The sequence below is a fragment of the Apis dorsata genome, unplaced genomic scaffold (genome assembly GCF_000469605.1).
Source record: "Apis dorsata unplaced genomic scaffold, Apis dorsata 1.3 scaffold_389, whole genome shotgun sequence".
NCBI classification, from domain to species: domain Eukaryota; kingdom Metazoa; phylum Arthropoda; class Insecta; order Hymenoptera; family Apidae; genus Apis; species Apis dorsata.
Genome location: NW_006263650.1, coordinates 1 through 13,583, shown reverse-complemented (window position 1 = coordinate 13,583; position 13,583 = coordinate 1). Strand labels below are relative to the sequence as shown.

Sequence of the window (13,583 nt, the reverse complement as noted above, 5' to 3'; positions counted from 1 at the left end):
ATATATATATATATATATTTAATGTTTGTGTTTATTATAATATATTATTATATATATTAATATCAAAATTTTCAATATTAAAATTCTTTTCTATTTTTAGAAAATGATTTTATAATAATATAATTTCTTTTGAATAAATTGAATGAATATGTTTAAAATACATTAAAATACATTTAAATATTTAAAAGAAATTAAATAAGATTAAATAATAAAAATAATTATAATACACAGCATAGATATCTATGGTTTTACCTATAAATTGATTTTTATTGTGAATATCCAAATATGATATAGTGCTCTTAATCCATTGTTCTTCCATTCACAATCTCTTTTTAAAAGTTTTTGTGAAGTAATTATTATATTTAGAAAAACTTTGTTAACTAAATTTAAAATAGATTAATATTTATAATTGAATGTTAAAAATCTAATTTAAGACTCCATTTTCTGTGAATTTAAATCATGTATAATTTATCTTGGCAATAAAAAATAATAAATAATAAAATTACATTAAAACATTTACACATGTATATTCTTATCAAATTAAAAGATATATAAAATTATAAATGATAAATGAAAATATTTAAGTATTTTGTCAAGTTATTATTGATAACAAAATTTTTATTGTTAAACAATTCATAGTACCTATTATATATTTTATTATTAAAATATCTATATTATATATATATATTATTATAAATTAATTATTTTAATTAGGAGTCTTGAAGAAGATAAAATGTGAATAGGCAATATAGAGTGTTAGAATCATTCCTATGCCGTAATATTTCTGTAAAATGATATTTTATTTACATTTTATATTGAAATATTAATATTATATACACAGTATTAGAAACTATTAAACATATTAACATTACAGTGGGATCTTAAAATTTTATTATTAATCATTATCCAAAAAAATCATCATAACTTATAAATATAATTTTATGCATTTTTAAAATTTATATTTTAAGATAAAAATTATTTTTATTTTCTCTTTTCTTAAATAATGATCCTATTGTATTGTTTTTTAGAAATAATTGTTGTAAAGCAAATATTTAATCATTTAATTAAAATTATTTAATTCTGATTTTTATCTGACTTTATAATAATTTTATATAAATTACAAAAATTATATAAGCTATTGTAACTTTATTAATGCTTAATTACTTTGATATTTTTTATTTTGCAATGAAAACATAAAATTATAAATATTCTTTTATATTGTAAGATTATTAAATATTTGATATTAAAAAATAAACGTAAACGTAAAAAATAAAATAAACGTAATAAATATTAAGTACAAAGTTTAGAAAATATAAATATTTTTATCTTTTTTTTTTGTGTTTAAAAATAAAAAATATCAAAATTTTGCATTAAAATATATCATTATAGTTATAATAAACATCATATTTATGAAAAACTATTTATTTTTGATTAAAAATTTCAACAAAAATTCAATTCATGTACAGAAAACTACATTGATGATAATTGAAGTTACAAAATAATAATAATAATAATAAAATAAGATTCTTTTTTTTAACTTCTAAAATTCTTTTAGAAGTAAAATAAAATTTTTTTAGTAATAAAAAAAATCTTTTTTTTTATGGTTGATTGTTAAATAATTAATTATTAAAAGGTATAAGAACATGTGCATAAGCATATAATTAGAATATATTATTATATTAAATATTTAATTACATTAATTTAATTATTCTTTAACTATTATTTTATATTATTCTTGATATTTAATCAATTAAAAGAACCAAAACTTATTACACTTTCTTATTTTCTGTTTCCCCTGTTTCGCGTTATGAATTGAATCAGATTATTTTTTATTAATTCTTTGCGATCCATTTTTATTTAATAAAATTTTTTATTAAATTCATAACACTATTGACATTATGTCAATGATTTATCTCAATATCTATATCATATTAGGAATACATAAAGAATTTTAATAAAGAATGCATCATTTACTTAACTTAAAGAAAATTATTTTAAAAAAATATTAGATTATATAATTGTGCTTTATTATATAATATTCTATAATAATTTCATAAGGCATTAATATAATATTATATATTTTTAGTTTAATAAATTCAATTAAATATTTATGCTTTGCACAATGTAATTAATTAATTATTAGATGTTGAATAAAAATTTATTAAATATTTTACTATTATTTATAATAAATTAAAATTATGAATAATTATAAAAAAATGTATTGAATTAAATATATTAAATTTAATTGAATTAATAATTAAATGAATTAATAATAAAATTATATGTTAGATTATAACATGTATATTATAAAATATAATGTATATAAATAAAAAATTCTTTCTTTTAAATCATTATTATAAAATATTACAAGTTCTTTAGAAATATGTCAATATCATTAATAAAGCAAAAAAATTATATTAATTATGATTGCAAATAATATGATAAAAATCAGATGAATATATTATATATTTGTTAAGTCATTTTCAAAATTTTATTAAAATACTTGCATATTCTTGATTTTTATTTCTATATATTTTGGATCGCAAAGAAAAAATATTTTCTTTAACATTCAGATGATGAATTTAAATTAGGAGGAGAAATCTTTTTCGTTCGAGTGAGGCGATCTAATTCCACTGCTGCATCATTACACATAGTTGCTTTATCTACTGATGCACTATCTAAAATAAATGATAAATCAAATTTATGTTATGTTGATTGATTATAAGAATCTATAATATATACTAAATTTTTATAATGAATTGAATACTTACCAATTTTTATGGGGCTTGTGCCAATGCCACTACCAACTGGTGATCCAGGACTTCCAGTCTTTTTATGAAGAAGAGAATTGAAAAAGTTAGCTAAAACACCTTCTCCAGATTGTGTAGATCCAGTACCTTTAGGATCTAGTTTTTTATTTGGCGATGCTACCTATATAAAAAATATTTAATACTTGCAAAAAATTTTCTGTTATAACTATAACAGATCATACCACAAAAATTAGAACATGCTTTTAATTGTTCATTGCAAAAAAGCATCTCCAAGATATTGAACTAAGACTAAAATTATGAACTAAGATTAATAATCCATATTACTAAACAATAAAATAAATAATTGAAATTTAGACTGTTACAATATCAAGAAGTTGCAAATACATTTTTTTTTTCTATACTGTAAATTTAACAAAATACACATATTAACATCCATAAACATTCATTTTCAACATCAACTTAATGTAAATAAATATAATTTGACATAATATAATTTTGAAACTATTTATTATAATTATAAAATAGAAAACTTATTAATTTAAATATAAGAATGTAAAATGATCAATAAGCAATACATAAATTCATCTAGATGATCTCAATGAACATGAAAAACATTTAATGATTTTAACATTAATATACAAAAAATTAATTACGAAATGTAAATATTATATCAGACAATTACTCCCAAAAGCATATAAAAAGCAATATATGCTGAAATACATCAATTAAAATCATTTTGAATTATTACAATCAGAATAATTTTAATGTAATAAGTATTATTTGTTAAAAAATGAAAATATGATAACAGCATATATAATGTAGATAAATTAGCCACATTGTTATTCAGTGCTGAATGATTAACTATATGTAATATGATAAGCATGCTCCAATTATAAATGGTATAACCTGAATAACTGGTCCAGTGCTTGCCTGATTCCTGGTTGTGGGAGAACGTGTTGGATCTTTTACACCTAATAATGCAGCTTGTTGTTTTGCTAAGAAAGCTTGTTCTTCTTCTGCTTGTACTTCTACTTCTCTAGCTACACACTAATTAATAAAATAATTTTTTATTATAAAATTTTTAATATTAAAAAAAATTTTTAATATAAAAAATATATTTATATATATTCAAAACCTTTCTATTTATTGATGGTTGTGCAATAACATCTCTATAATAATCATCAGGTTTCATTGATTGCAAATTTTCATGAAGAATGCTAATTTTTTTCATATTATCCCAACCAGCAGGACTATAATTAAAAATATTTTTAAAATAATAAAAAATCATAAATATTTACTTCAATTTTTACGAAAAATTACATACATAAGAACTGCATCTTTTTCAACAACTAAAGCAGGTGTTCTAAATGGTAATGAATAAATTCTATGTGTAAGATATTTATAAAGCAAATCACAATTTTTATCTTCTTTTGCTGATGTGTAAAATAATCCTGCACCATATTGTAAACAAAATCGTCTTATCCATTGTTGTATAAAATCAAAATGTTCATCTCTAAAAAAATTAAAATTAATAAAAGAATATTTTCTTTCAACAATTAATATAATTCATAATATAATCTTACTTGTAATCATGTTCTTTTTCAAGCGTGGACATATAATCAGTTTTTGTAATAACAACAACAACATCTAATCCCAAATTTGTTGTAAGTACTCCTTCTGGTAATGGTAAGTTATCCATTGTATCATCATCCAAATTACGACTAGTACGTCTTAAGGGACTACCAGGATCTAATTCATCTCCAGGTTCTGTATAATCTTGCCATTTTTTTACATCTAAATATATAAGATATTTAAATTATTTTATTATTAAAAATTTTAAAATACTAAAATTATAAAAATCAATTTTTAATATATTTATATTATTATTTATGTAATTAGACATAAATAAAATAATAAATTTTTTTATTTAGATATAAATAAAATAATAAATAAAATAATTTAAAAATATGACTTACTTAATTGCCTACACCGTTGCCAAGTATCATTATCTAAAGGTAATTTATCAATATGATCTCCTAAAAGAGCAGCCCAAGATTGAAGTTGATCCAAAATAGCCCATGGTGTTGTCATTGCAGCAACTAACATAACAAGGGTATGTGGAAATCTTTCTGCATTTAATGCAAATCTTAAAAGATTTGCATGACCAGGATCGCCATCCAATACCCAAACAGATAATCTTGTTTGATCTAAATAAATAATAAATTAAATATTAAAATTTTTTAATTTTTATCTATTATAATTAAAGACATTATAAATTCTTAATCAATATTACCATCTCTATAATCATCTCTCACATCAATGTATGCAAATTCCAAACCAGAACCTTTCTTTGGATCTTCTACACCTTGTAATTTAGCAATGAGTGTTGTTTTTCCACTTTCATTATCACCTATAAATATTTTTTAAATTTTTTAGTTATGAATTTATATAGTTAATTAATATTTTTACAATATATTTTATAAACTATAAAAAATAAAAAAGACAGTAAAAAATAATAAAAAAATTATATATAATTTTTAATTTATACAATTATATATGTAATATAAAATTTTATATAAAATAATTAGAAAAATTAATTAAAAGTTTAAAAACTTAAAGAAAATCAATAAGCTAATAATATAGAATATATCATTAAAATATTACATTTATGAACATATTTTATGTATACATATATATTATATTATGTATACATATAACATCATATCTTTTCAGAATTTGATATTAATTAAGAAAAATGATTCAAACCTACCTAAAACAAGAATATTCTTATTTGAGGGTAATTTATTACTGCTACTGTTTTGTACTTCAGCCAAAATAGAAGACCTATAAAAATATATATAAAAAACATATATATAAAATAATACAAGAAAAATGATTAATTTTCTGACTTTTTAACGTAATATAAAACAAAAAATACAATAAAATATTTACAATTTGCAATTGTTTAAGAGTATGTATACTTTATATTAATAAAAATTTCTAAAAAAAATTTTAAACATACCATAAATTATCTTTATTTTCTGAATCTTCTTTTTTCTTTGAATGAAATCCATTACTTTGCAACATCATATCAATTGCTGTCGCTGCCATTATCCATTTGACATAAATGAAATCTGCTATCGATTGTATGCGGGTGCGGTTCACAGTTAACTTCATTCAAAATGAAATCAAATTATATTCAAACTTAAGTTTGCGAAGTTTACATTCATTCTTTTTTATTTCAATTTTTAAAATTTGAATTATTTAAATAATATATTCTTTATGATATTTCTAATTATTAAAATTATATATAAATATATATATAATTTACATATATATATATATATATTTCTTACAACATACAAATTATATTATATATTATAATTAAAATAATTATGCAATAATTTTAATAAACGTAATTTATAATTATTCTGTTTTAATAAAAAAATTTATTTTATTATTAATATTATTATCATATTTTTTTCTGATTATAATGTTGGTAATAGTTATTATGTACCATTATGAATGGTTGTTATACATGAATAATATATAAATTATCAATTTAATAAATCATACGATCACGAATAAAGTGGTCAAAAGTTATAAATTTAAATAAAATAATAAAAATAAAAATCTCAAAAGAAAATGATAGGTATTTTAAATGATTCTGACAGTGAAGATGAATTACCACCTGGATGGGAAGAAATGACAACTGCAAATGGAAATGTCTATTATGTAAAGTAAATAATATTATATTATATATTATTGTTATTATTATTTTCATTAATAGTTATTAATAAAAATTAATATATCAAATCTTTAAATATTAATATGAAATAAATTAAAGATTTTATATATTTATAATATAATTATAAAATATCTATTTATAAGTTATAATATTATATTTTTCTAGTCATTATACAAAAGGCACACAATGGACACATCCTAGGACTGGTCGTACAAAAACTGTTGAAGGAGGTATAATACTACTATTATATAAATTTACATATATATTTAAATTATTAACTATTTATATTGAGTAGAGAAAATTATATAAATAAATTTATATGTTTACAATAATAATATATAAAATATTATTATATTATGACTATTACTTAAATATTTATTTCTATATATTTTGATTAATAATCAATTATGCAGTTTTTAAAAAGTTATTATCTAAAATTTATAATTATAAATAAAATTTGAAATTAAGAATTACCATCTGGATGGGAAAGACGTGTAGCAGAAGATGGTCAAGTTTTATTTGTTGATCACATAAATCATACAACAACTTATACAGATCCAAGACTTGCATTTGCTACAGAATATAGAGAATTATCACATCCTATGAGACAACGTTTTGATGGTAGTAGTACAGCATTATCTGTTTTACATGGAAGAGATTTAAGAGGCAAAATTGCTATAGTTACGGGTGCTAATACTGGAATAGGTATTATATTTCTTTGTTTCATGTTTTATTATAATTATTTGTGATTAACAATAATCTTATATAAATAATTTAGAATATCATGTTTATGAAATTATTATAATTTTTAAGGATTTGAAACTGCTAGATCATTAGCTCTACATGGTTGTACAGTTATTATAGCTTGTAGAGATCTAAAAAAAGGTACAGAAGCAGTAGAAAAAATAAAACAAGAAAGAGAAAATATATTATGTGAAACATTGCATTTAGATTTATCATCATTGCATAGTGTTAGAGAAGCAGCTGAAAAATTTAAACAAAAATATAGGTATATTATAAATTAATAAAACAATATAGGTATATTATAAATTAATAAAAAATATATATGTATACTATAAATTAATAAGTTATTAATAATGTCAATGTTATCATAAAAACTTAATCATTTTAATTTATAATTTGATTAATATTATATAATTTGTTATTGATTTACTAATATATCTTAAAATTTTAGGACTTTACATATTCTTATATTAAATGCTGGAGTATTTGCAATTCCTTATCAACTTACAAAAGATGGTTATGAAACAACATTTCAAGTAAATCATCTATCTCAATTTTACTTTACTCTCTTATTAGAACATCCAATACGAAGCTGTCATAATTCTAGAGTAGTAATAGTTTCAAGTGAATCACATAGGTATTCAACATTGCATATATTATATAATAATAATTTTTTATTTTTTATTAATATATATATGATATATAATATAACTGATATTCTATTTTTATTTACAGATTTTCATCTTTACGAACAGTAGAAGATTTTCATCAATTAAGTTTATCTCCTCCTGCATATAAATATTGGTTTATGGGAGCATATAATAATTCAAAACTATGTAATATTTTATTTGCACAAGAATTAGCAAAATATTGGCCTTCTGTAAATGTTTTTAGTTGCCATCCTGGTAATATGGTTTCTTCTTCATTGTCTCGTTATTCATGGACATTACGATTATTATTCATGCTAGTACGACCTTTTACAAAATCACTGGTATGATAATTTATTTAAAAAAAAATCTTAATTTATTTTAACTATTAAAAATTATTTATTATTAAGAATTCTTCTTTTAATAAATATTATATAATATTTAAAATTTTACAGCAACAAGCTGCTAGTACATCAATTTTTTGTGCAACTGCTCCAGAATTGGAAGGTGTAACTGGATGTTATTTCAATAATTGTTATCGTTGTGATCCATCAAATGCTGCACTAGATTCTGCACTTGCAACTAGATTATGGTCTGTTAGTCAAGAAATGATTATTAATATTATGAAGAAAGATAAACTTTGGGAAACATTAGCTTTAAGATAAAAGTTACTATTAATATATTGCTATAAAATATAGTTATAAATGAAATTAATTCAGTAAAATATTGAAACTATAAAAAAATTTAAAAAGTATTTTTAATTAAGAAATTTATATTTATTTTTGCTTAAAGATTTTATTTTATATTTGGTAAATTTATTTTTACATGTATTATACTTTAACATAATCAATGTGAAAGTGATGTTGCATTGAACATGTTAATATATTTTTTCTAAATTTTATTAAAATTTATATATGTATAAATATGTATATAAAGATTGTATTAAACTGTTATCAATTTTATTAAATTAGAAGATAAAAGAATATTTTTAATGATTTAATAATAATTAAAAATTAATTTTAAGAAAATAATTTGATTTTAATTAATTTTGATTAATTCATCTATTGAGTTTTTGATAAATATCTATGACATATCTATAAACAAAATTATTCTATTAGTATTTAATAATTGATAGTTTTATTTTTAAATATTTCATGTTTCTCATCATGAATATTTTTATAAAATTTATAATACAGAGACAAAGATGCAATAATGCAAAAATTATTATGCTTGTTTCTTAGAATATTCAAAGATATTTTAAACATAATGACACAATGAGAAAAAACTGTATTATTTTGTTCACATATTTTCAAACAAATTAGTGATACGTGTGAAAATAGCGGAAAATCACACGTAAAAATGGCTCGTTAAATTCTTCGACCTTATATAAAATTATAAATTTCAATTTTTAAAATTTTAAATAGTGAAATTCGCTAACATTTCAAATATATAGTTATGAACAATTACGTACACAGATTCTTAGAATCAACTATTGGGAGTTTATTTGGTAAAGATGTGACATGTAGAGAACCAGTACATCGATGCGATGATTATCAACCAGGTGTACTAGTAGAATTTGGAAGAACTGGTATAAAAGTATGTATTCAAGTAATAATTTTTTTAGTCTATTGTTATAACTCTATTAAAATATTAATTAACAAATTATAAAATAAATTTTCATTTATGGATGAATAGAAATGTGAATATTATATTATTTAAAAACGAAAAATATAATGCGGCAACACATTTTATGTTTAGAGAAGAAAAAATTTTAGTCTCATTTTAATCTTTATTATATATAATAACATATAATTATAGGAAAAATAAAATTTGCGTAGCTATCCGATTTTCTTTTTTTTAACCGTTATGAATTGACAACATAAACAAAACCTTGATATATTATGTCAATTTTCAATGAAAAACTGTAAATACAAGATGTACAACGATTTTTGATTTTAATATTTAAGTCCTATGTTTTATTTCTGTATAAATTTTTGTTAATATTGAATTGGATATCTAGTAAGTAGATTCTATATATTGTAATAAATTTATATTTCAAGAATATATTTATAATTTTAATATTAATCAGCTTTAATTAGCTTTTATGATTAAAATTTAAAATCAATAATTAAATAATTATTTTTGAAATAATCAATTTTGAAATAGAAATTGATAATATATTTTTTTTAAATATTATTAGTAAAAAATATTTTAAAAATTTATTTTTAATAATAAAGAAAATTTATATTATTAAGAAGTAATTAATAAAATTTACATAATATAAACATTTATTAATAAAATTTTAATTTTCTTTTATATAATTATTTCGTTATTTATTTCGTTATTAAGTTATTTATATAACTTATATATAACTATTTAATATTCTTTTATATAACTAATTAATTGCGCCATTTAAAAATAGCGCTAGATGTCGCGTTCTTAATACATAAAATTTTTAGTCTGTGAAATAATGTTATCAATGCCAAATTATAATTTTCGAAATAATGTTTAAATATTTTTACGAATGATTTAAGATGTTTTAATATAATTTGTATTTTTGAGAGAGTTATCATTATCTTATTCTAAAAATGCAACGAACTTTGGTAATCACAAAACAATGCAATATTATTTAACATTCGATACTATTTATTATTTCGTTTTTCTAATTTTTTTTTCATTTCATATTTTATTCTTAATTATATCTTAATAATTATAATTTATTAATTATATTGATTAAATATATAATAAAATATAAAAGAATTTTTTAATGAATTTTATTAATTTTATCACTGAATATAATTTTAATAAATACAAAAAACAATTTCTCAAAAGTAATTAAAATATTATTACTAATATGGAAAACAGAAATCAAATATATATTTACATGAAGTTTTTCAAGAAATTCTTGATGCCGTGTGGGCTATGTGCTGCAGTACCAGCAATGAAACCCCCAATTCCTGAAGAACATCCTGCACCTTGTAGTAATGAAATACAAGGAAAGAAATTAATAAAACCATCAGAATTACCCATTTATTCTATCGATGATGGGTATACTAAGCAGATGCCATGGTAAAGCGCAAGTAATTTCATATTGATAAATGTATTTCTATTCTTATTCATAGAAGAATTTTATAAAAAAGTGATTTATTTAATATAAATTTATTCTTTTAATTTCTTTTTAAGAAAACAATATATTTGCAAATAATTTATACAGATATAGACAGATAATCATAATTTTTTGTAGCATACAATATCCTTCTATTGTGGAAGATAATATTAGAAAAATACGACAAACAGTGGGTGAGATAAAACTTACAATAGATAAGATTTCTCGCGATATTTCAAGTTCTTTAGAAAGTCTCAAATGTATGTATTTATATTTAATATAAAATTTAATATCAAATTAAAATAAAATATAAAATGTTTATTAATATCAATAAAATTTTTTATATTTATAGTTATATCTGATTATCTTCAAGATCAAGCCAATCTTATGCCACGAATAGGCGCTGTTGGTGTAGGTGGCTTATCAGGATTAATATTAAGTCTTAGAGGAGGCATATTTAAACGATTAATATATACAACTACAGGTGCTGCTATTGTTGGTTGTGTTTGTTTCCCTAAGGAAACAAAGGAAACAGTTAATACAATGGAACACTATGGAAATGTTAGCTACAATTTCATTTATGGTGGTATGTATATTTATTATTTTATAATATTATTGTTTTAAACAATCATTAAGATGTGTATATATATATTACTTATAGAAATGGCAAGCAATATAAACTTTATTATTTAAGATTCATTATTTTCTAAATCATATTTTATTTTCTTGTAAAATTGAATTCAAAATATTTTTTTATATAAAAAATGAATATTAAAATTTTGAATATTTTTTGAGTATTGAATTTGTCTATATTTTTTTTTTTTTTCTAAAAAAATATAAAATATTACAAATATATTATTAATGTATTTTATTATTTAATTTTATATTTATAATACAAATTATTAGTATAAATTTCAATATTACATTAAAAATTTCAGTGAAACCAGGAGACAACAAAAAGGAAATTTCATTTAATGAATTTCCATTAGTGAAAAGTGTGCTTGAATCAGAATATTTTCGTATGTTAGTTCAATTTTTTGAACAAAAAACAAATGATACACCTACTACAACTGATGTTGTATTAACTGATACAACTGCAAAAACGGAGGTAGGATGCAACAATAAAATTACTCTTGCATCATTCCTCCTATGCCTTATAGAATCATGTTGATATAGTTTGCCATTATATGATATAATTTATCCTATACATTTAGTTAAACAACTATAATTTTTAATATAAAATTCAATATTTTTCACTTTGAAATTAAATAATTTTTTTACAAAAATTTTTCTCATATAGTCTTAGCAGAAGCTCACGACATTTCATTTCATCATAATAAAGAAGATTTAAAACCTCTTGATTCAGTAACACCAACAGAAACCTCTCCTATAGAAGTACAAAATTCAAAAACTTCAAAATCTTTGATTAAGTAGATGTTTAATCATATAGGTATCCTTTTTATTTTCATCCTTATTTAATGTCATAAATATTCCTTTCATATTGGTTATTTTATACTATGTAATTTAATAATATTAACATTTTATATATAAGCATTATATAAAGATATAATTATTATTTTAATATATTTCAGATAAATAAAAAGAAATGAAGAAATTGAAAAAGGAGAAAGAATAAATTAATACATTCAGTAGTTAATGATTATAATGAATATTTAATTCACTGTAAAAATTATATGAAGTTTAAATATAATCATAAAAAATTATAAAAATTTATCTATTAATAAAAATTATAAAAATCATAATTTTTGTTTATTGCAAATTGTATATTTATTATCATAAAATTAAGTTTAATGATACTCTTTTTTAATACTATTCTTTTTAATATTATTATTATTATTAATTTTTAATTTAAAACTTTATATTTTAATTTATTTTATAATATTAAATCAAAACTGTTTTTTTTTATATATAGTTATATAGATACATATATAGTCTATACATATATAGTCTACCTTTTAAATGCTTAATGTTGCTTAACCTATAATAAGAAACATGTTACTAGGAATCAATGTATAATATACGATAGTTTTCAAATACATTATAATTAAATTTATTTTTAATACTTAAAACAAATTTTATTATAGAAAAAGATAGAAATATTAATCATATGTTAACTATATTTTTATTTAAAAATCATAATATAAATAATTACGTTATATTTCATTTATTTTATCTTAAAATTAAAAAAATTAAAAAAATGGATGTTAATAAGGCAAAGTTATCAAAAAGTATTTTAGAAATGAAAGTAAGTTAAAGAATTATATATTATATTTATTATTATAATAATAATATTTATAATATTATAATATTTATAATATTTATAATTATAATATAATATTATATATATTATAAATATAATATTCTTATATTATAATATCACACAAAATCATGTATGAAATTTTTTATTCTATTGAATATTCTTATATATAAATATTTAATAGTTTATGAAACGTACTAAAGAAAAAGTAGAGAAACAACAATTTCAAGAAGAGGGAGAAGAATATTTTGGAAATGAATTAACAAAACGTATGAAGAAAGATTCGTAA

At 19.3% G+C, this 13,583-nt stretch overlaps 3 protein-coding genes and 1 long non-coding RNA gene across 13 annotated transcripts; 3 read left to right on the top strand and 1 right to left on the bottom strand.

Moving 5' to 3' along the window:
* Positions 1 to 2,448: 2,448 nt before the first annotated feature.
* Positions 2,449 to 5,940, bottom strand: LOC102676384 (cytoplasmic dynein 1 light intermediate chain 1). 2 transcript variants are annotated; one of them, XM_006619035.2, is made up of 10 exons: positions 5,794 to 5,940; positions 5,542 to 5,615; positions 5,065 to 5,181; positions 4,748 to 4,978; positions 4,355 to 4,565; positions 4,096 to 4,284; positions 3,907 to 4,021; positions 3,678 to 3,818; positions 2,772 to 2,931; positions 2,449 to 2,678 (listed from the first exon to the last, which is right to left on the bottom strand). In XM_006619035.2, the coding sequence occupies exons 1-10, from the start codon at positions 5,880 to 5,882 to the stop codon at positions 2,563 to 2,565; spliced, it is 1,443 nt and encodes a 480-aa protein (XP_006619098.2). In that variant the 5' UTR covers positions 5,883 to 5,940; the 3' UTR covers positions 2,449 to 2,562. The 2 variants fall into 2 exon arrangements, with proteins under 2 accessions (XP_006619098.2, XP_006619099.2); XM_006619036.2 differs by having other exon boundaries at positions 3,702 to 3,818.
* Positions 5,941 to 6,286: 346 nt separating this feature from the next.
* Positions 6,287 to 8,578, top strand: LOC102676060 (WW domain-containing oxidoreductase). Of its 2 annotated transcripts, none has more exons than XM_006619032.2 (7): positions 6,287 to 6,511; positions 6,685 to 6,749; positions 6,988 to 7,224; positions 7,333 to 7,528; positions 7,715 to 7,900; positions 7,999 to 8,254; positions 8,366 to 8,578. In XM_006619032.2, the coding sequence occupies exons 1-7, from the start codon at positions 6,417 to 6,419 to the stop codon at positions 8,573 to 8,575; spliced, it is 1,245 nt and encodes a 414-aa protein (XP_006619095.1). In that variant the 5' UTR covers positions 6,287 to 6,416; the 3' UTR covers positions 8,576 to 8,578. The 2 variants fall into 2 exon arrangements, with proteins under 2 accessions (XP_006619095.1, XP_006619096.1); XM_006619033.2 differs by having other exon boundaries at positions 6,300 to 6,506.
* Positions 8,579 to 9,143: 565 nt separating this feature from the next.
* Positions 9,144 to 12,640, top strand: LOC102675653 (MICOS complex subunit MIC27). 8 transcript variants are annotated; one of them, XM_031512107.1, is made up of 6 exons: positions 9,159 to 9,506; positions 10,810 to 10,979; positions 11,155 to 11,276; positions 11,369 to 11,602; positions 11,955 to 12,124; positions 12,609 to 12,640. In XM_031512107.1, exons 1-6 carry the CDS (start codon positions 9,366 to 9,368, stop codon positions 12,624 to 12,626), a joined length of 855 nt encoding a protein of 284 aa, XP_031367967.1. In that variant the 5' UTR covers positions 9,159 to 9,365; the 3' UTR covers positions 12,627 to 12,640. The 8 variants fall into 8 exon arrangements, with proteins under 8 accessions (XP_031367969.1, XP_031367970.1, XP_031367967.1 ...); XM_006619028.2 differs by having other exon boundaries at positions 10,801 to 10,979; XM_031512108.1 differs by lacking the exon at positions 12,609 to 12,640 and adding an exon at positions 12,317 to 12,466 and having other exon boundaries at positions 10,801 to 10,979.
* A 366-nt stretch (positions 12,641 to 13,006) lies between these two features.
* LOC116186031 lies at positions 13,007 to 13,583 on the top strand. Its single transcript, XR_004150950.1, has 2 exons — positions 13,007 to 13,282; positions 13,479 to 13,583. It is a non-coding gene; the product is annotated as an uncharacterized LOC116186031 (long non-coding RNA).

What these genes read in the sequence shown, in the direction of transcription:
- LOC102676384 (XM_006619035.2), bottom strand. Translation starts at nt 5,882, where the DNA reads ATGGCAGCGACAGCAATTGATATGATGTTGCAAAGTAATGGATTTCAT. An exon ending in GCAACGGTGTAGGCAATTAA is followed by an intron (nt 4,566 to 4,747) that starts GTAAGTCATATT and finishes TTATATATTTAG; the next exon opens with ATGTAAAAAAATGGCAAGAT. An exon ending in GAAAAAGAACATGATTACAA is followed by an intron (nt 4,285 to 4,354) that starts GTAAGATTATAT and finishes TAATTTTTTTAG; the next exon opens with AGATGAACATTTTGATTTTA.
- LOC102676060 (XM_006619032.2), top strand. Translation starts at nt 6,417, where the DNA reads ATGATAGGTATTTTAAATGATTCTGACAGTGAAGATGAATTACCACCT. An exon ending in GGAAATGTCTATTATGTAAA is followed by an intron (nt 6,512 to 6,684) that starts GTAAATAATATT and finishes ATATTTTTCTAG; the next exon opens with TCATTATACAAAAGGCACAC. An exon ending in AAATTTAAACAAAAATATAG is followed by an intron (nt 7,529 to 7,714) that starts GTATATTATAAA and finishes TTAAAATTTTAG; the next exon opens with GACTTTACATATTCTTATAT.
- LOC102675653 (XM_006619028.2), top strand. Translation starts at nt 9,366, where the DNA reads ATGAACAATTACGTACACAGATTCTTAGAATCAACTATTGGGAGTTTA. An exon ending in TATACTAAGCAGATGCCATG is followed by an intron (nt 10,980 to 11,154) that starts GTAAAGCGCAAG and finishes AATTTTTTGTAG; the next exon opens with CATACAATATCCTTCTATTG. An exon ending in TTCTTTAGAAAGTCTCAAAT is followed by an intron (nt 11,277 to 11,368) that starts GTATGTATTTAT and finishes TTATATTTATAG; the next exon opens with TTATATCTGATTATCTTCAA.